Consider the following 25,601-nt stretch of genomic DNA (forward strand, 5'->3'; position numbering starts at 1 on the left):
AAGCCCCAGCCCTGGCCACCGACCCGACTCCTGCAGTTCTGGAGCTTGGGACAGGACTAAGCGTTAGGCCTACGGACAAGGCTCAGCCTGCTGGTGCTTTGCCCAGGGCTCCTCCTGGCTGTACCATCAACCCAGCTTCTCCAGACACACCATGCGCTCCGTTTATGGTTTATTTGCCCTTTGCTGTGGAGTTTTGTTTGTTTCTGTAGCATCTGTTGGCTTCTTTCATTTTTCACACACTTCTCACCTTTCAAAAATAACGTTCAATTCATCCTCACCCTTGTAAATATTATTTTCCCCGTATATTAAATATATTTTTGTCTAAATCAAAAAAGAAACCGATGATTTGGAGACAAATACAAAGTGGTATTTCATTGCTGGAAGGAGCCTATGCATGATGTGGTTTTACTGTCAAAATGTAAATCTGGGAATTTTGCCATGTTAAATTATAGGAACACAGGCCCAGGAATGGGGTAATACCTTAATGCTTCAACGTGAAGGAAAGAAAACATAACTCAATTAAAATATATACTGTGGGGATTTTTTCTGACACTCTATATACTTGGGAAAGCTGCCACCTACCCTGACCTTTCTGTTATAATTACGTATGTCATCTTAAATATCATTAATTTAGTCGGTATTTCACTCATCCTACATGTTTACCGAGCGTCTGGATTTTTTTCTTTGACTTGAATAACCTATCCTTATCCAGTGAAGAAAAATACTTAAATAAAACGAATTACACGGCTTTCTTGCAATTACTTCGGAGAATGGCAGCACAGGCTTAAAAATAATCACCAGCAAGTATTTAGATGCCTGATGCTTTGAAAATATGTATTTCTTTTAAATTCAGTGTGATGACTTCACCATGAACTTAGAGGCAATGGATGTTTCTGTGGGATTGTAGTCTAAATCAAAAAGATAAGGCTCTTCTGACTTGCAGATAATTAATTCATTTAAAGTCCATAGAGCCACTTCTCATTTACATTGAGCAATGTACTCAATTACACCTCTAATTATACATTTTAGCATAAAATGAGACTACAGTTGTGTTATTCTTACTGATGGATTTGGCTGTTCCTGCTTTTTAACTCTCTATTTCATACTGTTTAATTATGAAGCGTGTTCCTTAGCACTAAACGGAATAGCAAAATGATCTTAAATGAGACACAACTTTTAAGAAGCATCCCTTCGAAATACAGATAATTTTGTACTGTCATTTTTCAGAAAGCCCCACAAGCATCGGGACGCCAGCACCCCCCAGCAAGCACCGGACCCCAGCAGAAATCACCGGCCCCATTTCCACCCCACTGGATCGACACCGAAGGAGAATGAAAGCAGCTGTTTGTACGCTAATGATCAGTCCGTCGGTGCCGTTCAATAAGCACATGACAGATTACATAGCAGGCACATATTTAAGTTAAAATAATCCTTATTTCTTTTTAATGGGGCAATGAGCAGGTCGCACGCTCCTCCAGCGACGCCGGGCTGACGGGGCAGGACCAGCCCCAGCACACACAGCCCCCGCCTGCAGATTGTCCTTTTCTTATTTCAGGAGCCTTAAAATACGGACTTGGAGACCATAATCCTTCATTTATAGTTCACAAGGCAACTCTTTTCAAAATCTCAAGAGCTGATCCCCAGAATCAGACCAAAGATCCCCAGGCAGATCAAAACCTGTATCTCGGGTAAGTTGGGGCAGCAGCGGCTGCACCACAGCCACGGCTTTTGGGAAGAGAAAAAACCATACTGAGATTAAAAGAAGACATTATAAGTTTTGCCCATTATAAAAATGTATTAAAGGGAAAAGAAACCCTCTCCCCAAAACTCCACTCAGCATTTAAAAGCCTCTCTACCTTTTACTTGGAAATAGCTTTGCTTTACATTTTCACAACTTAAACTCCACAGAAGCATCTATACTATTGAATCATTTTCCAGCTGGTAAATTGATTTATTTTTTTTTTAAATTTATTTGCGTCTAAAGCAACGGGAGCACCACTCAGGTTCTGAGGTTCTCCCTTTGCATCACAGACACAAACAGCACAGCTAACAGCTCTGGGAAATTTTCATTCTTGCTAGAAGCCAGAAAGTAGAGTCTCTTACCTAAAAAAACCCCTGTTTAAACCACTGTAAACCACCCCACGACTCACCACAGGGCAGCACGTCACGAGTTTGCTGAGGCTCTGCTATCACCACCAAAAAAACCTGCCCCCCAAAAAGTGTCGTTTTATGCCTAGAGCCGCTGTGGAAACTCAGGTCAACTATAAACACACCAAAACATTATGAAACCGTTGCTGGCGGTGACGGTGTAATAGTTTTTGACTGAATTGATTGTTCCCTGACAATACGCGACTCAGCCTTGCAAATGCATCAACGCTGTAATGAGGAGCTATTAAGTCTATTGATTTTCTGATTTCAATTGATAGCTAACAGGCCAAAGCTACACATCAATATTTGCGTAACTAATACCCAAGAGCTAACAATTTTGACAAATGAAAACCTCAATAGACCAAACAGTGCAAATTAATGGAAATTTAAAGACCAAACCTCAGAATTTAAGTGAAATACTTAATGAATGGGTAAATACGCCTTCTACTTCTGCAGAATTCTGGATTTGATATGGTAAATCAGTAAATATATAGAAACTGCCAGAAGGATGCTCTTTCCTTGGTACCAAACCCGAGGAATTCTGCAATACAGAACAGCAAGCCCAAGATGTCAGCTCCTCAAACCAGGTTGTTTCAAAATGAATAATTGGAAATTGAATACTCTTGAATAATTCGCTAAATCAGACCAAACACATGTATATTGTAACGGTGCGAACGCATCTCCGGAGTGCACATTTCTATATATTGTTTTTATCACCACTGGAAACCAACGTCTCACAACCCCCCCCCTACCCTGGAGCTTTCTTCTGGCTTGGGGTTTTTGTTATTTTAAAAATAATGTTGGAATAGCAAAAAAGAAGCAGTAAAAATATAGCTTTCTCCTAAGCAGGATAAATTTTCTTTTTTCTTCCTTTTTAAGAGACAGAATGAATGCCCAAGGTAGAGGAGATGATGATTACGTTGCCCATGTGTGCGGTGTCTGCACGTCCTGCCCCGCTCTGCCAGAGCAGCTTTCTCCCCACGATCCAACTGGAGGCATCTCTCCCCCTTCCATTTTCTTTGGACAAAATAAATCCAGTCCCACCACCTGCTGTCCACAACCCATATTTTCTAGATGCTCCATCTTTGCTGCCTGGGATTATTCAACGGGCTCGTGAGAGGACTGAAAAATCAGATCTTTTTACTCTCCAAGATGAGGGCTCCCGTCCCTTTTTCTGCCCGCTCCTTACATACACTGCTGTTTATTTTCCTTTTTAAAAGCAGCTTTTCAATACGTAGCTATAAATTCTTTTTTAAAATGATTGAAGTCAGATAACTAATTACGTGATTGCTTTACAATCCCATTACCTTAACTGATGCTTGTCTCAGACTTATCCTTTAGCACAAATAAATGCCATAAAGACGACAGTAAAATACCCAACATTAATGAAGTACTGAAGCCATTTTGATTTTTCATCTGTCTTAAATTCTGAAGACAATTTCAAGACTTTTAATTTGTAAAAGAAGTCATAAATTGCCCTGTGGGAGAGACCATAAGTTTATCTGTATTTTCACTTTTAGAAGTAGTTAAAAACTGGGTATTTGATGGTCTCCTGCAACTGGCTTGTATGAGTGTGCCCCACCTCAAAGACAGCAATAAAACAGGACTAACGTGCCAATTTTTCATCCAAAAAAAGAAGTCTTTGAAAGGATTTGAATTTTTTTTTTTTTTGTAACATGATGCTGATGAAATGCGCTGACTTATGGTACACACCCAGGAAAGGAAAATAACTTTCTATCTGTTAGTGGAGGCCGTAGCTTTGGACCAGCACTATCTACTTATGGAAGGAGAACCTGCTTAGCACTTTACCTGCTTGGGTATCTTTACTGATGAAAAAGCAAAACTTTAATTATACTTGCTGTATTTCCTAAAACAAAATGCCTCAAATAACCAGCTTCAAAGTTCTTTTAATATTTATGCACATGTTGTTGATGTTGTAGCTCTCCTTAAAGGATCCCATGTATCCATGTGCTTCATTCCAGGAGAAAATTTATCTGATTTTTTCCCTTCATAAAACATGTTGGAAAAGAGACAAACGCTGCTTTGTATTTTCATATAGAGGCACAGCAAGACAATTGCACAGATGATAGAAGTTGTTATTTTTAATCTACTTTTCCTTGAATTCCCTGAGAATTTCCCTATAACCATCTGTAGGCTTTGGCCATTGCTTCTCTCTTCCATGGATTTTCAACGTGTGAAAACCCCCAATTTGAGATTATTCATATGCAAACGGAAGGATTAAAATAAAACATTCTTCTTTCCAGGTGAGGTACCCGTGTCCACAACACTGAACGAGAGCAGCAACAGCCCAAGCAGCTCCCTAACAGGGAGCTGGCTCAAAGCAAATCCAGGCAACACCAACGCGTAGGAGCCGTGTGTTTGTTACCCACCAATATCTGTGTTCCCACCTTTTTCTAGCATTGAATCGAGTAAATTAATCAGCTTCCACACTTCTTCTTCAGAGGCCACAGTGTTAGTTGAAATCCTATCATTCAGGAGTTGTGAGCTTGCTGAACTTCGGCACTTACCCAAATTCGTTGTTTTTAAGCTGCCTGCACCCAGTTTCATCCCCAGGAACCCCATTTCCAGCGACTCTGGCTCCTACAGATCAGAAACCCTGTCCCTGAAAGTCCACGTGTCCGTGCACCAACAAGAAGTTTGGGAAACACGATCCCAGCCCCGCATGCAATGCTGGTGAACACTAAAATATACCACATTTATGACAAAAAGTTAATGGTTCCTTGCCTTTTTCTTTGGCGTTTCTGAAATCACAGAGAATAAACTTAAAATTGAAAGATCTGCAGGTTGAACACCTTACCAGATCACTTCATAATAATTTAAATAAATCTAATAAAGGGAATTTTTGTTTTTTAAAAAGTTTTCCTCGAAAAATGTAGTTCTGCAGAGTACAAGTGTGCATTAAAAATATCTGGACGAGCCCACCTTTTGCGTGCGTGAATCGCAGGAAGCCTTCCTAGTCAGAGTCACACCAACACAACCCTATTTTCTGCTCACAAAACTTCCATTCTGGTTCACATTTTTGACATAAACCCAGACAGCAAGTGGGTAAAAGGCATCCAAGACATTTTGAGGACAGATTGGCCATCTCGTGAAGGAACTCACCGCAGTACATAATGTTTCCTAGTGGGAGATGCCGGGGACCTTTCCTGATCAATAGAGCCCTATATTAGCACACTTCTCATTTTTACAACACCTAAACTGGAAAACAGCATTTAATGGCTCCTGTAGGTTTCCTGACAAACGGCCACTCCATCTATTGTATTTGCTTTATTCCCTTTAGAACTTCATCTTCAAAACCGTATTTTACACGGACAACCTGCAGCCAGAAACCCAGTAAACAAAATTTGAAAAGCACAATACAAATGGCAACCTTAGAAAAGCACGGGGGGGGGGGGAAGAAAAAATAAATAAAAAGAGGTGTACAAGCACAGGATTTCTCCAGCAAACATGCAATTTCTGCAGCACGTAATATTTCAAGATCAGTTTTCTCCACTTATTCCCCCCTCCAAGAAACCCCAGTCCCCACCAGCACTGGCTGCTTGTGACAAACCAGTCGGGTTCCAACGGTGATTTCGTTGCAATAGATTAATGCACACCGCCTCGTATAACATTTGTCTAATTAAATCACAGTGGCAACACTCCTAATGGCCCCAAGTTCCACTTGATTGCGAACATTCAGGCTTGTTCACCCGTCAGCAGGAGGAGATGCCACTGGAGGTGCCCTGGGGTGGATGGGGACCCTGCCCATCCCGCTGCCCCCGGGGCAGAGCTCAGGGCAGCTCATGGACACCCCCCGCCCCACAGACACCCCCCCAGCCCAACCTACTCACCTCGGCAAGAATGGACTAAAATAGTCTTAAAATAACAATAGGAAAAAAAAAATCAATCTATCCCAGTTATTTTTCCTAAAGCCCTCATACTGTTGTCTTGACAGTTTTTGCTTAAAGTATTTCTAAAAATGACAACTATTGCTTTTTTAGGACTTTAAGGGCAGGTGGCCCGGGGCTGTGTGCTTACCTAGGGTTAGGCTCTGGATTTAACCAATACTGAAGTTGATCACACTCCTCAGTAACTTTGCCACTCTTCCAGCCCTGCTTCCAACAAATGACTATTTATCGAGAAAAGGATATTTTTACCCAAAACACTGTGCAACCTTCACAAGTTAACAACACTGAACGGCCAAAAATCTCCTTCCCTGTGTCCTTACCGTGTCCCCCCACTCTTCCCCTTCTGACAGAGGCATTTCCACTTCTGAAAGATGCCCGTTATACTGCCATGGCCAAACAGATTAACAGTTCCCATATCTTTAACTTCCCAGATCACTGATGTTTTAAAACTTTATTAATGTCAACCTTGGATTTAAATGCTGTCACACCACATGTATGATGTCCTTCATGTAAAACTCAAGCATGATTTCACCGGTGGGGCTTGGCTTTGTCCTTTTAAATGCCTGATCTGAAACCTCAGCTGGGCTAGACACACCCATAGGCAATTTTCCTCTTTATTTATTCCGTTTATTCCCCCTGTATTTTTTCAGTGCTTTAGGTTACATGTTAGCTCAGAGGAGCACTCCAGTAGCAGTACAAAGTTTTCTCTAAATCACTTCTTTCCGCACATGCTGCAGAATGTTGATATTTTGCAGCACAGCCTCTGGGTCTCCTGACAAAACACCTCACAGAACCGTCCCGCCCCTTCCCAGTGGGTCAAGGTCGTGTGCCCAGTACAGCAACTGGAGTTGGGCATTAAGGAGGTGATTAATCAATTCCTTCTAACTCCGTACACTGAAAAAAATACAAACTGTAATATTATGTGACCAGTGTTAGAAAAACACACACGAATAAACTTAACCCTGGCAATGACACGAAGAATGTGCTGTTTCACTACATTAGGGGTTCCCAATTCAAAATTATTCAAGTAAACATACTTTTTAAGAGCAAGAGCATTTTCTTTTCCTTCCTTGCCAAATTTTGCCAATAAAGCAATGTGCTGTTCCAACAGATCTTCCTACCCACTCTTTTGGGAACTTACTATCAAAGCAAAAATACATTTTTTAAGTCAAGTGCTTGTTAAGACCAAGCTGAATTGGGGCTTCCAAATCCAGGCTACCCTGGCCACGCGCACACGCTCAAACTGAGCTGGAGACCCGTGACTCCTTCCGTCCCCTGGGGAGCTCAGCATCCCCCTCACTGCGGGCAGCGGCTGCTCGAGGCACACGGGATCCCCAGCCTGGGGAAAAATCACAGGATGGTTTGGGTTGGAAGGGACCTCAAAGCCCACCCAGTGCCACCCCCTGCCCCGGGCAGGGCCACCTTCCACCAGCCCGGGTTGCCCAAAGCCCCGTCCAACCTGGCCTTGAACCCTTCCAGGGAGGGGGCAGCCACAGCTGCTCTGGGCAGCCTGTGCCAGGGCCCCACCACCCTCACAGGGGAGAATTTCTGCCTTAGATCTCATCTAAATCTCCCCTCTGTCAGTTTAAAACTGTCACCCCTTGTCCCATCCTTCACCCCTGGATCCAGAGTCCCCCCCCCTTTCCTGCAGCCCCTTTCAACCCTGGGGGGGCTTCTCTAAGGTCTCCCCAGAGCCTTCTCTTCTCCAGCTGAACCCCCCAACTCTCCCAGCCTGTCCTCACAGGGGGGCTCCAGCCCCCCCAGCATCTCCGTGGCCTCCTCTGGCCCCGCTCCAGCAGGTCCGTGTCCTTCTGCTGTTGGTGCCCCAGAGCTGGACCCAGCCCTGCAGGGGGGTCTCCCAGAGCGGAGCAGAGGGGAGAATCCCCTCCCTGACCTGCTGGCCACCAAGTTGGGTGGCAGAGGAGGGGGGAGCACAACCCCTCGGCCAGGGTACGGGTGCCTGGAGCACCAGCAGCACCGGTGCAACCCGAGTGCATCACACCCGGCAGCAAATCCCCAGGGACTGACCTGCAGCAGGACGGGGCGCCCAGACCGGGGGGGTCTCCAGGGAAAGAAGAGAGGGAGGGATGAAATGCAAAGGGGCAGAAGATGATGGGCAGGCACAAAGCAGTCTAAAATTTAAGAAACACATTTAAAAGTAATTATTAATTACAGAAGCCTTAATAAAAAGCCTGGAATTGATTACTTAAATAGCCATTATCTACGGGGGTCTATTGATCCCCTTCGGATTCCTCTGTTGAGGAAGAACACGGCCACAGAGAATGGCCAGGAAAGATGCCACGTTTGATGCTGCAATTTTATCCTTCGCATTTTTTATTATTATTTGGATGCTTTTCCTAATATGCTGCACTACGCCACCGCAACTGCACAAAACTTCCCATTTTTATATTATCCTTGATTCATTTCTGCTTACTTTTAATTATAAAACGTCAATAAAAAGATTAAACACACATAAAAAAAGATCACAGTGTGTGCCAGATGCTGAAACATCCTCCAGAGACTGGAAGCGCAACGCCAGGTGTTTGTGTCAGACTAATGAAGCAACATTCACACACAAGGGACACAAAGGGTGGAGCTGCAGACTTACACTTTGCTTAAAATCTGCCATTATGAAGGCAAAACTGGAGAGATTTGAATTTACAGTTTTGATAAGAGAGTAAAAAAAAAATAATCACGTATCTATACTAAATATATTATCTATACTAAATAATCTGGAGACTTAACAGACTGAGTTCAGGTCACTGCCATAACAATGAACTGCAATAAAATTTACGGAACATAAACTATGACCTAAGGCAGTAACTGATGAACTTAAGGGCATCCTAATATATTTCCGTATCATTGAGTAAAGCACTTTAACTTATTACAGCTACATGGCTTGACCTCATGCAATCAAATCTTTTGGTAGCAGATTCAACCTGTGTTTTTAATATCAATTACATCAAGGTACGGGCTTCAAACTTTTACCAAAGGAAGCGTGAAGCGAAATGGCCGCTTTGCCATGGATAAACTCCTGGATAGATTGTCCATGTGAGAACTCTTGGCCAACAGGTTAAAGGTGAGTATAAAAAAATAGAGTTTATAGTTTGGGATACGTCAAGAATTTATAATTAAGGGATCTTCTAAAAGTTGAGTCCTCCGGGCTTTCTTGTGCATAGTAACTTTTCTCCCGTGACCCCCCCATCTCCCAAAATCCACGCAGGCTTTACAAGGCGCCTGCTTTAGGCGAGGCACTGGGATGAAATCACCCTGCTTGGTAAGGCAGGCAGGGTAGGATGTGGAGGGGAGCACTCCGTGCAGCTCTGTCTATCCGCGGAAAACTTCTGGTAGGAAATTCTGATCTCAGTTTGGTGCCACGGAGGGTTCAGAAAGGCAGCACGAGCTTAAAGACCAGCACTAATTGCATCATGCTGGTGAAATACCAGGAGCACGCACACGCAGAAGGCACAGTAGAAGCAAATCTTCTGATGCTTTCAATATCTAATTAAACTGTCTTACTTAGTAAAACGGCATTTTATTCACACTATTTAGTCAAAAGGGAGTTATGTGAATGTCGCCTTCTTCCGAATTTCTGATAATGCTCCTGAGAGAAGCTGAAACGGTAGAAGAGGCTTCCGACACAATCACGTAGCTCCGAGACCACGCAAGGTGTGGGGTTGAGTCAGGACAAGGATTCACGCTGGTTTAACGATGACGCTTTAACCAAACCAAATCCAGACTCTGAGGCACTGAAAACCTGGATTCCAATATTACAGCTTGGGCCCATCGCATTTACATAAAGCACATTTAATACGTTTCCCATCAATTAGTTAAACTTTTACCATTTTCTTTTTTCTCTACCCTTCCTTCATGGCAACCCCTTACTGATGCTGTGCCTTTGCAGCTTTGAGTTAAATGGCAGAAGGTAGTAGAGAAAATGCCGAGCTGCTTCTCAAACTGCTCCAAATGGCTCTTTAAGTAGAAGGAAGTTATCTTTCTTTTTAAAATATTTTAAACTAGATTGACATATCTATTTGATAGGAAATATAAAGACAGGAGAAAAGATAGTTTAAAAATCACCTACTGTGTGCACGTATATGTTAATTTAACTAAATCCATAAAATATATCGGTTTAAAAGTCCATATAGGCTACAGAGATATATCCCATCAGTTGTGCAGAGCATAATTTTCCTGCCCTGATTTAAATCCTGTTAATCCGCACGGTCCAGAACCTGCCTGAAAAGGTTGGGCGCGTTCCCCACCAGGAGCTCTGCGAGAACACCTCAGCGACAAGCCCCATCTTCTTCGGGCTTGAAGAGTTTAACTTCCTTGCTAATGCCAGGCTAAACCTGCAACAGAGGTGTCACTAAAGCAACACGTACAGCTCAGTGAAATCTGTGACTAAGACATCAGAGATTTGGTTTATTTCTCTGTTTAAAGGACAATTGTCTCCCGGTGCTAAATGCTTTAATGCCTCTCTTGTTTGCATCCACTCGTTCCTCCTGCCCACGTGGGCTTCATTTCCAAGCCTATTCAAAATGATATTTTCCAAGCATGTGCCACATGACTTGTTCATATAAATGGAACAAATTAAACTGTCTCCACATATATCCTATCACATTTGTAGCCCTGATTTCTCTCCGTAACACGTGGCCAAGACACCGTATTATCTGCCTGCAGAGGTTGACCTCAGGATATTAGATTCTGCCACATAGCTCTCTTGTACTAAACCGAGGGGAAACACTTAATCACCCCTGCCTTTTCAGGAAAAAATCAACTTTAAATTTGCCATGATGAAAAATCAATAAACCAGTAATTGCTTGGCTTATCATTGTGTGGAGGAACAAATTGGGAAGCGAAGCTTAGCGTCCACACAGATTTCAGTGAAACACACAGAGTTTCAGGATCACTAAGCCAGAAAAGGAAAAGGTCTCAGAGTGATAATTAAATCTACTCATGCTGATTTTCTGCCAAATTTATTTCCCCAGAGTATATAAAAATGTTTCACTGCTTACTGGGTAGGCATAACTAATCAATTCAACACTGGGCCAACACACACGAGAAACAGAAAATGCAAATTCCAGGATAAAGGCATCAGGACAATACCCGCCCGAGCGCCAGCACCACCGGCACATCGATTTACCTACTGATTGATTTCAAAAGAACAAACCGTGTTGAGCTGCATCCTGAAAAACTTCTTTCCCTCGTTACCTGCCGTAAACCTTTCTGCACGTGCATCCCCGGGGCGGCGAGCGCGGGGCACCCCCAGCGCCTCCTCCCCACACAACTGCAGAGCGTGTGCTCCCTGACAAGGGGCGTTCGAAACTGAAAAACGTGAGTACGCGTGGCATACGAAGAGAAACGATCCCCAAAATCTCACAGTAATGCAACACATCTGAGCTTTCCTCTCGCAGCACGTCGCGTGCTTTATTTCAACTATTGCTATTACCCATTTCAGCTACTTTGAATTTGGCTGGTCAGGCCTGGAGTGAAAAATCAAGTTTGACAGTAAAATCCCCTTAAGATTCTGATGTCATTTTTCAAGCAGTCCCAGATGGAAACAAGTAAACAAAAACAAAGTAGAAAAGCCCCCCATTGAAAATACCGACGTAAAAGTAGTGCGTTTTTCGTTAATAGACCTAATTTCATGCAGCAAATTAGCATAGCTCCAATGGAAGTGCAAATGTAATCAAACTGAAAAATTCAAATGAGACGGAGGGAGCCTTTTTCTTTCTTGCTTTGCTTTTTTGTCACCAAAAAAAAAAATCATTTTGGTGTGTGTCCTTCAACTGGCTATAGGGACTATGGTAATTAAAACATTTAAAACAGCACAAGCCCCCAGTCTCTAATCTGGAGCTCAGGTCAGCTGTCTGTAGATTCTAATTTGTCCTCGATTTGTATTCATGACAGGAAAACGCTGCATATTTAACAGCAAACCAGCAGGAGGGGGCATTGGTGGGCTTGGAGGTCAAATAATTTGATTTCCGAGCAGATTACATGTAACATCCAACATCTAATCTCACACCTGATTTGGCAATAAAATTACAATAAAAGTAATGTTAAGACACCCTCGCCATAGGGTGGGGGGTGAATAACCAGTTTTCACGGGCTGAGAAACAATTGCTTTATCTGCACGGTTGGTTTTTGCTTGCTGCAGCAAGGAAGCTCAACTTCTGAGTAAAGGTTACACCGTGTCACAGGCACGTGCTGCCTACACAAGCTGACAGCTCAGAAATTTCCTTTTGGAGAGTTATATTTAAAACCATCAAACGGTGAATCTTGGGAGGATTCAAAATTTTTTGAAAATTCAAAATTTAGATTATTTTTTTTTGGCGGGGGGAAGACTTTTTTTCTTAAAAAACGACTTTCAAAAATTTATTAATTTATTGATGAATGTACAGATATTTTAGGCACTCTTGTTTGAAGATGAAGACAGAATAAGGTTCATCAGGCAACAACTGCCAAAACCCAGGGCAACTTCTGTAACTGCACACTCCTTGCAGGACTTAAACAATTTCATTATTAACATTTCAACCAGAAGGGCTTGAGGGAGCGGGCAGGGAATCACTCTGAACAATTATGCACATAATAAAACAGTTGTGTGAATTAAAAAAAAAAAAAAAAAAAAAATCAAACAGAATTGATTTATTACTTTCCCCCCCCACACTTATGCAGTAGAAGCTAATCCAGTGAGAATTTAATGATCAAAAATACACTGAATTGTTCTCTACATAACCAAAAATAGAAAAGAAAACAAAACCTATCAGTCTAAAGGGTGTGTAATAATCACAACGCTTTTTGTACAAAGCATGGGAATGCTGGGAATAGGAGAAAATAAAAGTGCCTGGCTGTCCACCTGAGCCACACCTCCCAACAGCTACAGGGAGGCTGTGAATTACAAAAGAGCAAATCCAAGAGGGTTCCGAATTGGCCACGGAAGCTGTAGGTGGAAGCGAGAACTAAGACAAGTTGCAAAAAGCTCTTTTTTTCCAGCAAAAGATGTCAACGGTGCGCAGCAGATGGAAGCTGCGTGGCTGAGACGGGCAAGGGCACACGCACCGCGACGGACGCGGAAGGGTAAATGTCTTGTTTGTAAACCCACACGGGACCCAAACTACACACAACCGGTGGTTTCCATTGTGCAGTTTCTCTGGATATCTCGTGTGGGCTTGGTATGCTTCAACGCCTGATACACAATTTAGCAAGACCATTTCTTTTCCGGTGCAACTAAAGAATTTTGTTCTTAATTGGTAGCTGACCCCTCAGACAAATTGATGAATTTTACTTAACAAGCTTCTCTTCAGGAAACATTTTCTATTCATTTTTGAACAGCGTAACATCCTTACAACTATTTCAAAGACACCACAGGACAGTTTTTATGGTGCTTATTAATAAAGTGAAAAGAAATTTTCCTCCTGCTTTCGCTCTAAATTACCATTGTTTCCAATTCACTAACCAACCCTTTTTTTTTTTTTTTTTTGTTTTTTTCCCTTTGCCGTTCCATAGTTGCCCTCTATAATCCCTGTTGGTGAAGCAATTGCTAGCATATGAGCCACTCACAATGGGACCTAATGAAAAAAACACGCATGTATTTTTCAAAACATACGCTGCAAATTTGTGCAAGTGGAGACCCAATCACCTCACCCCGAGGAGCCGCCGGGGCCCCCGGCCCCCAGCTGGGAGCCTGTCTCTCCGATTTCTACAGCAAATCTCCCAGTTTGGTTTTAAACGCGGCGGGTGGAAGCGCTCGCCCACGTGCTGGGCTCCAAAACCCGGGCACCGGGGTGTAGAGGGGGCACAGGGGGCTGGTTTGGCCCCTTCTCCATCCTTCCCCTTCCTTCCCTCTCAGACAACGCCCGGGCTGTCCCTCTTGGCCATCCGCCTCCTCTTCTTCAGCATCATACACACCTTCTCCAAGCAGGATTAACTTTGAGCATGGACTCATTCCTCTCTGCATCCCATAGTCCCAAAGTAAAACAATTTTTAGAACATTTTGATTTTTACTGACATGCATTACAGTCGTGGATTCAACGAAGGGTGATTTTCCCAAGTTACATTTTGTAGGTAGACTCCAAATTATCATTGCGTAGACATTAATTAAATACTTCCTGCCACTTGCAAAACTGTTTTAAATTTTCCTTGCTGATAGATATTATTCCACTAGCCCAAAATTTGCACAATTGCCTTTGAATCAGCGAGAACTGACAGCTTGAAAAATGTTTTTTCTCAAAGATAGCAAAGCCAACTTGAGGTATTTTAAGATAAACTTCTGATGTTTTCTGAAATAGTTTTTCCAGTTCCAAAGAGACTTCACCGCACAGACTCAGAGCTGAATTGGGATGTCTGGAACCTGGGAAAGATGCTTTATTTTTTCAGCTGCCTCTATCTCTAGGTGAATACCATCAATTGAGCCGTGGTGCTGCCTGCGCCTGGGTCAGCGGGTGTAATGCAATTCTGCTGAGGGAAATTAGTCCCGTATGAAGTCGTGAAGGATACACGGAGCTTTAACTCAGCAGAGCTCATAACTTAATTTTGAGAGACTTGGTAGAGATCCCTAGACCAGAAACACTGGGCATCTACTAAAATACCATCCTTATCACTATGACATAGAATATATTTCTATATATCTCCCTAAACGTTACATTCTGATTACAGCACCGTGGTAATTTATACACCGAAAAAGAACCACGGGTTAGTATGGGGGTCATCTAACACAACAGGCTTAGGTGACTGTCTTCTAGTTACATATTCCCACCTCATAACCAAGCCCAGATCAGTCCCCAATAGATGATGATATGACCATATATATCATCTCCCACTGCCCTTTCTGAACAGACCCTCTGTGCAGTGAGCAAACCCCATCGCACAGCAGCACAGCCGCATGACGGAGGGGTAAAGATTTGCTGTGGGTTGACCCCAGCCAGCAGATAAGCACCCACACAGCTCTCACTCACTGTCCCCAGCACGATGGGGGACAGAACAGGCAGAAAAAATAAAAATAAAAAAAAAAAAAATTGTGCTTTGAGATAAACACAGTTTAATAACTGAAGGAAAGAAGAAAAAAAAAACCCAAACAAAACAAGCAATGCTCACCACCTCCCACCAGCAGCTTGATGCCCGGCCAGTCTTGGAGCAACAGCCACCATGGAGGACAAGTAGAATAATTACTGAGGAAGAAGTTAGGAGAAGCAAAAACACCTGAAGAAACTTCTACCCCAGTCTCTTCCAAGCGCTGTGGCAGAGAAGAGGAGCTCTTTCCATTTGCAGTTCATTTAAATGACCAGAAGGGGAATTTAAGATTTCCAGTAGCATCTTGCAGACAAGTCAGAGAAGAGACTGCTTGAACTTTGAGCCATCTGGAGCCACCACAGGACAGAGACCACTCCTCCCGCAAGAACACAACCGTACGGGAACAGAAAAACGGTTTAATAATTCTAGATTTCTAACTCATTTATTAAGATAATATTCATATAATCTTGCTCCACCTAATCCTCCTAGAAAGCTCTCGAAGGCCTGTGCATGGCAGATGGAGGCTGTGTTAACGAAGAAACAACCATATTCAGAGCCCTGCTCTTATGAGCGGCCCCTCGCTACGAGGAAAAGAGGGAATTAACATCAGTGAGCCAGGAGATGCTAGGAGAGCAGACAATGGGAATATACACGTGTTGGTTTTTCCATTTGCAGTTACTGATTTCTACAGGGTTTTATTTTTATATATATAAAATGTATGTTGTGATGCCTTTTCAGTGCAAGGGAATCTTTTTAAAGGCAGTGGTGTCTACTCCCTATGGAAAGTCATCATAGATAGATTTCAAAATCATGTCCCAATCTTATTATATTTATATAAACCCACCCTGCTTACCATATCCACAAGACAAATTAGAGGAAGTATATTTTATTTTGCAAGTGTTCTGGACACTATATTAGATAAGTTGCAAAGTATTCGAGGAATCATCGCGCTCAGTGCATGAGGGGAGCAGCCCTCTGAAGCGCTGCCGTATCAAACTTGGAATTTCTTTTTATTTTAAAGCACCCTGGATTCCTGTCCTGCAGACAAAACCATCTCTTTCATACCCAATGGTCTATTTAAGGAGTTACTCTGAGAGCTTAATACCCTCCTGATGGTGGCAATACTCATTTTGGGGACACTCCTGGAGCCATCCCATCCAGATGGGATGCAGGAGCATCCATGTGTCTATCATAGTAATTCCCACAGTGCACCCCAGATAATATCATTAGAAAATTAACAGAAAGTGCTTCCTTCAGATGTAACAATTGCCCAATACTCTTTGAAGTGAAAGAAGCTTAGCATCCATTTCACTGTTTTTTAAACATCATTAAACGAAAAATTTATTACATGTGAACACCTCCAACCTCTTTCACACGGAGAGAGAAATGCAATTGATTAGTTTTCAGAGATTTTTCAGAGATAATTACATGGTATTTTCCATTTTTGTCAAGCACAGCAGGAGCTTCGGGTAGAAGATACTCAGTAAGACTTGAACGTTAAACCTAAAACTCTGCAGAGCCACCAGCAACAACTTTGTCAGGACCAGAATAAGCCTATAATTACCAGGAACTTGGTATGAGTGAAAGTTGATTGCCAAATTAACCAGTCCTCAAGCTGAGCCCAGTGGGTGGACAGTGGTTAGCACCAAACAGAGCATTAGCTCCTAAAGCTGGTAAAAGTGTGCTAGAACAGGATTAAACTGAGGAACCAGAGGTGGCAATTTCATCCACTGTCAGATGTGTGAATTTGGGGAATTCTGGATAGGTTTTTTTTAAGCAGTCGGTACGTGCTAATTGCTTTGGGTTTACCTGATAATGCAAAACAATGTTTTCAATTATTTTCGGGAAAAAAACAACTTAACCAAAACCAAAACCAGATAAAGGGAATCAATCGCATGAATTTTTAATAGAAATTACATTAGAGTTTTGAAATAAATACTTAGCCTACTTCACTGTAAGTCCCACAATTTGGAGCTTTTTAGACATCTAAATCTAGAAAGAAACGGGGGGTGGGAAATCATGTAAAAACTGATAAATCCTGTAGGATAGAAACCAGTTGAATAAGACCTGCAAAGTCGACTTAATTTTCTCATTCACACATGTGGATTTAAAGAAGCTTGTTTGTATCTGAGGTGCAAATAAGCTTTAAATTGCCTTCAGAAATTATTGAGGCTAAAGTTCCAGCTAAAGAAGAAAATAGGTAAGGAAGAAAAATGGAGAAATTTGATTGTAACCAAAGAAGCAGCACCTGAAGTCAGTACCTAAGAAGAGATGGCAACATGGAAACAGGTAGGACGTATTTTCCTAATCCAAAAAATTAGCTTATGACCTGTTCCAAAATCAAAAAAATATGTAAAAGTTCAGAGCCTTTGGAGCCCTAAGACTGCAGCAGCTCAGACCAAGCTATGGAATGGCAAATTTGGGGAAAGAAATGCAAGCAGGGATTAGCTGTTTGAGATCACTTGGTCGTTAGGAAGGATTCCTGGAAAATAAGGGTGACAAAGCAGGATAAGGAGGAATCTTGCCGTCAGGAAACTGGTTGGAATCTTAAACAGTGGTGGTTAAACACAGCAGGAGTGGAAGGAGAACCAGGTGAATGGTACCTGGATGGTGTAGGAGAGACGAGATGAAGGCATGACAGATGCAAAAGTAAAGCTCCTACCTTTACCCTGAAGTTCAGCTTGGTGTGCTCAGAGAGGGAACAGAGAGGGCAGACACAAGGAGACTTTCCAGTAAGATCAGAGACTGGAAAGAAGGATGATGTTTTGGAGACACTGGAGAAGACGACACAGTAAAACCGGAAACATCACTACCGTCCCCTTCAGGTGTTTTCACCATTTGCTACACACTCAAACAACCTGTTACCTCTTCCCTTTTGCACAACTTTTCCTGTTCTGGTTTAGCTTAATGATTTGGGAATTCAAAATCTCTTAATTTCTCCTTAAATTTCAAGCTGTCCTAAACAGCTTTACTTCATATCACTCTCCCCATACACAACCTCACCCTAACCAAAATATGACTGTTATTTATGCACAACACTTATTTTCACAGTAAATGAACCCCACAAAAGGACAGCTCCGAATAACATGATCTCCTCGAACGCTGCTTCATCTTCAAACCTAGGTCCTGTTTATTGGGCGGTGAAAATACAGATGATGATGATGATGATGATGATGAGTGAATGATTTTGAGTGAATAATGATGATAAGATGATGTTGAGTGAACATCCCTGTAATCCCACACGGGTAGATGAGGGGCACCGGGCAGGGAGAATCAGGAACACGGTTACGTGGAGATTGTTCAGTGCATGAAATAAGTTACAGCCTGAAACCTATCATCATTTAAATCAAATATGCTGAAGAGAAAGTTCACTGCAGCGACCAATGTGTGTCAATATGTATTTCTAGAGTGAAACCACTGCAAGGATGTGACGACCTTCACTATATTTTATTTTTTTTTACATTTAAGTCAATTCAAAAAATAATGGATGTCAGAGTTAAATGATTCGTTTTAACCTGAACAACTGAGATATTTTCTCTGAGACAGGGACGTCTATCACAGCTCAAGTGAGAAACTTTGAGGCTCCTTGGATTGTTTGCCTTGGCTTGGTCACGCTGTTGGAAACGTCTCTTCCCATTACTCACCGACATACAAGCAAAATCCATTTGTTTTAATTACCCACGCATTACACATTAACTTTCCACCTACTGTATTGCAAAGGAAAACGGCTCAGATCCTTGCCAGCTTTCAGGGCACCAAATTTCATCGAGAAGCAGATTAGCTCCCTTCGTGACATCACACAGACCAGACTCACCGCTGCGCTTCAACCAACGCGATACAGCCAGCACGCGAGCCAGGGGCTGATCAGAGGGTCTTAACATATAGCTTTGTCTCAAATTATTAGGTTGCTTTCATGGCAGCTAAAATATTTTTTTTTTAAATCTGGTTGAAATTTCTGGTGCATTTAGCAGTTCTTGTTAATCTTACAGGTGATGAGCTGGGGTGAACCAAAGGAGTGGCAGAGCGGCCATTGCCGTTTTGGATGTAAGAAAATCACTTGGAACTTGGCCCCTTAGAAATAAGTTTCTGCCTGATTGGATTTTAGTTTGTTACTGAATTAAAAAAAAGGCATTACCTTCCTCCTTTTTTTTCTTCGCTTCTTCTTCGCTTCTCTCTTTAGCCTTCAATGCTTCATCTGCTTTAGCTAAAAAGAAAAGAAATAAAACAAATGTTCTAATTAGTTCATTTATCTTGCCAATCAACATTTCCTGGGGTTTAAACCCAATTTCAGGTTTCTTTTTGTAGGTCCCACAATGAAGTTGATGGGCACAAAAAACCAGAATTTGGTTCTTATTTTCTTTAAAGATGTTACTACCATTAAGACAACAGCATAAACAGTATTACGGAGGGTAATTTTGTCCTGCAATATTAGTTCAGTACAATTCTCTGCCTTCATTTTTTGTTAAGTAAGACACTTAAAGAGTTTTATTTTCTTAATCAGAAGTCTCCCCACCCTACTTGTCCCCAAATCGAACTATGAAGAAGCAACTGCAGTGCATTTAGAAAAAGATTTGCTACCATAGTGAGTAATCCATTAGAACTCTTTTGAGGATAAAACAGAAACAAAACAATGTTTTCAGGGATGCAGAGTCGCATTTAAAATCGGAGTCAAATACCTATTACTTAGCACTAAATGAGGTAGTATACAATTTTCTCTTCACTGCAAATCATAGCAGCAGTACTTTATTCATGTTGTGACAGTATTCTTTAAAAAGAATCTTTTTCCCTCTAGAAACCTCTTCCCTTATTACTTAATTATCTACTAGTTGCTCAACTGCAGGGGTTTTCAAACACTTTACTACAGATGTTAAAGAAGATTAAAAATATACAGCACAGTAACAAGGGACTATCAATATACTCTGTAAATTAATTAAATTTCTGTTCTAGCACATCATTTATTCCAAAGCATTAATGTCTCAAAGGAGCCATTCTCTTTTATTGCCATCTCACTGCCTGATGAGTGAACTAAGTGAGAGTAAGTCTCTAATAGCATTATACTTGATGAAATATTAAGTTTTAAAAAGTATCACCATGTCAAAAGGAAAAGAACCAAAAAGAAACAGAATTTAGAATTTAAACCAGGCCTTCTTATGGAATAAAATCACTGTAAACTGTGGCACAAGTAGCAAACGCTTACTCGGTTTGGCAGATACTCACTCCTACCACCTACTGAATCAAGCAGTGATTTATGAAAACAAAATTCCGTTCAGGAGTGGGGTCTGAAGGGGTCTTTCCGACCCTGGTGTCTTTTCGCAGCCAGTAGCTACACCTCCTTAACATATACAACTTAAACAGTGGTGTTACAACAATGCTAGGAGTCATTACACAGACATCTGTTCCCGTTTACATCCTTTTATACATATTTAGACTACATTTAAAGTCATGAAATATTAAAACTTTTCTGCCAGTGAAGATCATTACAAGATTCTATTAAATTAGATAATAAAAACAAACTGCTAGTAACTCTAAAGACTTTTACTTCATTTACACTTTATTCTCCCTGGTAAAAGGACAAGGATAATAGAAATTCCATTTAAATTCAATTTTGGTTATATGTGTAATTGTAGATATACCCCTTGAGTCATGTAAAATGCTCAGCTTATGTTTCTTTCAGATTATCCCGCTCAGACTCACATTCTACTCCTTACAACTGTCTTCAATATGTATTAGCAGAGCTCATTAGGCTGAAATTTAATAATGCAAACATCAGGTGGATTTCAAGAACCTCGATTATCAACACAAGATGGATTGCTTATATAGCTCTTGGGCCAACTGGGCACAATTTAGATTCAATAAACCACCATGCCTAAATCTGATTTATCTGTGCCACTATGCTACTTTGTTCCTCCTCACCGATTTGTTGCTGCACAGGAACAATTCGTTGGATCTCTCAATGGTTATCCAAGGGAAAAAAAATAAATAAATTAAAACCCACATGAAAGATGTTGTTGGTCTGTGCCTGAATTTCTATTTTGTATTTGTTAACTTTAAATTGCTAATTTCCAACCCCTGTAACTATAGGTAAAACTTCAGCCAGCTGAAACAGAGCTCTCCTTTCAAGTCCTGGGTAATTATATGGACAATGCAGCAATTTAGGAAGTATCACGAGGACAATTCTCTACATAAAATTGCTCATTAACAACAATTTAACTTATCCCATAAATCTGTAGAGCAGTAAGTCTCTGAGGTTACAGGGCATCATCCATTACAACCAACAGAAGTCACCGAAGCCATGTCTTGCTTTAAGGATTTAATGCTAACAATTCTCTTAAAATACTTTCAATTCTCTGTCATGATTCACTGGCAAAGCTGCATCGAAACCTGAGATTTATTTTGATCAAGTTGTGATTAAACAACATTAAAAGATCCTTACCGCTTATTTCAAGGTTCTGTTCTGAGGACCACTACCCCCTCACCCCGTATTTCACGGTGGGCAAGAACACGTCCTGGCCACTTAGACTTAAAAGCACTTAACAGACTTGATATTTGGAAGAAAAATCCGTTTTCCTGCAATGCACTTTCCTTAAGCTGGAGGAGGACAGACAGCTGCTTATCACCCCCAGTAGATCAAAGAAGTTACTTCAGCAAAAGTCTGATTTTAATTGATCCAGGTAGTTGGAGTGCTGAGATTGCTCCTGAAACTGGGCTTCCTGCATGGATAAACAGCTAGCATGACAAAAGCCTGACTGCTTACAAAGCTTTCTAAAATATAAAATAAATAAATAAAGAGGTGCTCGAGCTTGCAGCATTTAAGAGCTCAGCCAACCCCAGATAAAATTACAATTCTATTGATTTTCTTTTTTTTCCTCTGAAGGATGGGAAAATGACACACGGAAGATGTTTGAGATGTTTACCTACACTAAAATAATAAAGTTGTGAAATGCAGCTATTTGCTAGTAGCTAGTGGACTATTAATACAACAGGATGAAAAAGAATTTTAGTCATTTCCAGGTGTCCCCTACAGAAGTGCTTGTTCCAACCTGGCTGGGATCAGCGGCTCGTTGTGGTGGATGCAGCACAAAGGAAGAAGAAATAAAACCTAGCTTTGCAGTGAGAATAAACTATGAGCAAGGAATATGGACAAATACTCAAATAAACACAGTGGAGAAGTGGAACAATATTGGTGAGTTGCAACAAAGGCACTAACATTTAATTAAAACTAAGCTACATTAAGTACCTTCTTTGTCATTAAGAAAAAAAAGAACTAAAACCAAACCACCCTTCATGTTTCCATACAGACTAATATCCTAAAACTGAATATGTTAAAACTGAGATTAGCTCTTTGATCGGCTTCATTTCACCCTGATACCACATAACTAGAAGCAGCCCAAGCCCGAGCTGACAACCCCCCCCGAGCATCACGGCCCTTTCTGAAGGAGCAAAGGCTCTGCCGTGGATTTTGGGGAGCGAGGGAGGCTGCTGGCAGGAGAGATCCCTAATGGAAATGCAGGTTGCCTGCCAGACCTGCAACTTGGGTTCCTGTTGAGGAGCAATTATTCTGTACAGATCAACAACTGCGGATCAATGAAGGGTAGGTAATTCCCTGGGGCCATGATCAGAGGGAAGAACCGGGTCCACTCCTTGCCTTGCTTTAACCCGTTCAGTGCAGAGCTGCAATGCCAGCTGGGCTTTGGCTTCTGCTAAAAAGTGGGGAGAAAGGCAAGAGAAGAGGCAAGAGGCAAGAGAGAAAAGAAGATAAAAAAGAAAAAAACATAAACCAGAAAAGGAAACAAAAAGAAAAATCGATTATTTTATACACTTTCCAGTTCGGGAAAGGGGGAGAGGATAGGTGTTTCTGTGTCTCCTTGATATTATCTATAATCTTGGGGACGCTGCACCTCCCCGAGCATCTCCGTGGCCTCCTCTGCCCCGCTCCAGCAGGTCCGTGTCCTTCTGCTGTTGGTGCCCCAGAGCTGGACCCAGCCCTGCAGGGGGGTCTCCCAGAGCGGAGCAGAGGGGAGAATCCCCCCCTGGCCCTGTGCCCACCCTGCTCAGGGTGCAGCCCAGCACACGGGGCCTTGCTGGGCTCCCAGCAGACGTAGTTGGATCACGTTGAGCTTATTTGACATTTAACAGTTACACTACTACTTGGTGACTTCTTTCTTCCAACCAACCATCTGAAGGCATTACCTAATTCATGTGCTTCATTCAAAGCCTACTGAAACCAACTACAGTTTCCTCATAACTATTTAACTTCACAATTTCCATGAATAGTTTAACAAATAGTCACATTGATGGTCAGTGATAATGAGAAAATTAAAATACCCTACGTGGTGCAGCACTTCGTTACAGTGACAGAGCATGGGAGACTCCCGGGTGCCCAGGAAGCATCAGGGAAGCCCCAGAAGAACCTGAGGTTCAGTTACAACTTTATTGTCTAATATCAAGTTCCACTGTACCCTACACAGCTTTGAAGGAGCAACTTTTTCAGCCAACTAAGAATAGAGTCATCCCCACAGATAATGGATACATTAAAGCCTGAGAAAAAATTCTCTAATCAAAAGCTTGGTACTATGGTTAAAGAAAAAGGATGGTCACCAAAGAGTGAAATTTTAGGTGGAGTGATAAACCTTCATGAACAGGAGGAAAAGTACTTTTTCTACTCCTTTTCAAAATGGAAATGATCATGCTTGTATAACAGAAAGGATGTAAATCGTTATAAAAGGCCCAAGTTAATGGCACTGCACAAAGGAAAACCAAAATATCAGTGGTGAAATGCAAATTAATGTACTAATAATTTGAACAAGTTCCCAAGTGCAACACCCATATACCTTCAACCAAACCCTTAACTCCTAACACCCTCGGGTTTCTTTCCATCCGTCACGTGCAATATTTTCTAAAGAATTTCAGAACCTCCACTTTCAAAGAGTTTTACTCAACCAACTTCCAGCTGCTGCCATGTTCTCCGCCAAGCATGAGTGGGACGCCTCACGCCATCCCAGGGACAACTGCATCAACTTCACACCCACCATATCACTAAAGCAGAAAGGTTAACCCGTTACCAGATGAACCGTTGGTGTGGAAATGGTCACAACTGTCCCAGAATTGCAACATGCGTATTTTAAATGGCCACATGGTACTTTGAGCAGCAGACTGTCTGGGATGGTAACTTTGACAAAGTTCTGGCTATTTTCAACTCCCAAAGTTCAGCCAAACCAGTGAAGAACCAGTGCAGTGAGGTACTGGGGCATCTCACCGCCAGGCGTGGTGCCCCAGGACGGCCTTTCACCATGAGCAAACAGGTACAGCACCCTGCTCACCTCGTTCGAGTAGATGTTGGGGACGGAGTAGATCCTCCCTCTGTGAGGAACAGTAACACACACCCACACTTGCTTGTGCTGCAAACTTGAGCACAGCAAGAGAGCAAAGCGAACATAGCTTGGGTACAAAATGCCTTGTACGCAAGAGGTAACCAAGAGAAAGAAAAGATTATTGTTGAGGAGACGCATCACGGCGCACGTGGGAAGGAGCAGGCAGAAGCCGACCGTCGCCTGAGCAGCCCTGTGTTTACAGAACCAAGTATTTCAACCTCTATTTTCACAAGGTTTCGCAGTAGAGTTCTGTCAGAATCCCTAAAATCAGTGCTCGAACAACAGTCTTTATCTTAGAAAGAGTTAAAACGGTTAAAATGACAGTGTGTGCAAACATGCCTTCAAGTTTTTTCTTCATCTAATGCTACATCGTGAAATTAAAAAAAAAAAACACTAAAATATCTGAAAATGCATTGCTCATGATTGGACAAAAAACCCCTCTTTTAACTATACTGTTAAACTATAACTGGTTAATTCTACTAACGATAACGTTTTCTTTGCTGGTCACTTAGCCCTGCTAATAGTTTTAACTTTCTAATCAGTTCATATGGCACTAGGAGCCAACGGCCACCTTTAGCTTACCACAAAGATGTACAAAAACACGCTGCAAAAATCAATAGATTCTGTATTAAAACATGCTGTCTTACTGCATGACATTATGCTAACAGGAAATGTTGGAACAATCTCTTTGGAGACTACATCTGATAGGAAGGAAAAAAAAAAAAAGCTTTTCCAGGAAAAAAAAAAAAAAAGAGAAAACAAATGGTCTTCACAAATAAATCATCTTCTAAATGGCATAAACGATGTGCATCAGCCCATCTCTGCTTAAGAGCTGCTAAAACTGGTGGGTTTCAGTGCTTTTGTAAAGATGCAGTGCAGGGATATCATCGGTACTACTCCAGTTAGTTCTACGAGAAACAAGTCTCCCAAGCCACAAAGTCCTGCAACATATTTCTAATATTATTTTCTCTTAATTATTGAGTATGAGAAAAAAAGGAAAAAATAACAGCCACAAAAATGAACTTTAATTTAATATCGCAGCAGTTTCTCTTCATGTATTTTGCAATACAGCGAAAGATTAGGATTTTCCCCAGGCTTTCACTATCAACTCCTCACCTGTAGGTACCCGCAGTGTTCACCTGCGTCAATATTTTTGGACAGGTGA

The 25,601-nt window shown here is 41.8% G+C and overlaps 1 protein-coding gene across 2 annotated transcripts in view; it reads right to left on the reverse strand.

Moving 5' to 3' along the window:
- Positions 1 to 25,601, reverse strand: part of RSRC1 (arginine and serine rich coiled-coil 1) — a 172,647-nt gene that overhangs the window by 13,686 nt on the left and 133,360 nt on the right. For both annotated transcript variants that reach the window (XM_074912497.1, XM_074912496.1), the window contains one exon: positions 19,201 to 19,269. In XM_074912497.1, the coding sequence (XP_074768598.1) occupies positions 19,201 to 19,269 (69 nt within the window). The remainder of the gene's footprint in view (positions 1 to 19,200; positions 19,270 to 25,601) is intronic.

Source organism: Athene noctua, chromosome 8, assembly GCF_965140245.1.
Source record: "Athene noctua chromosome 8, bAthNoc1.hap1.1, whole genome shotgun sequence".
NCBI lineage: Eukaryota > Metazoa > Chordata > Aves > Strigiformes > Strigidae > Athene > Athene noctua.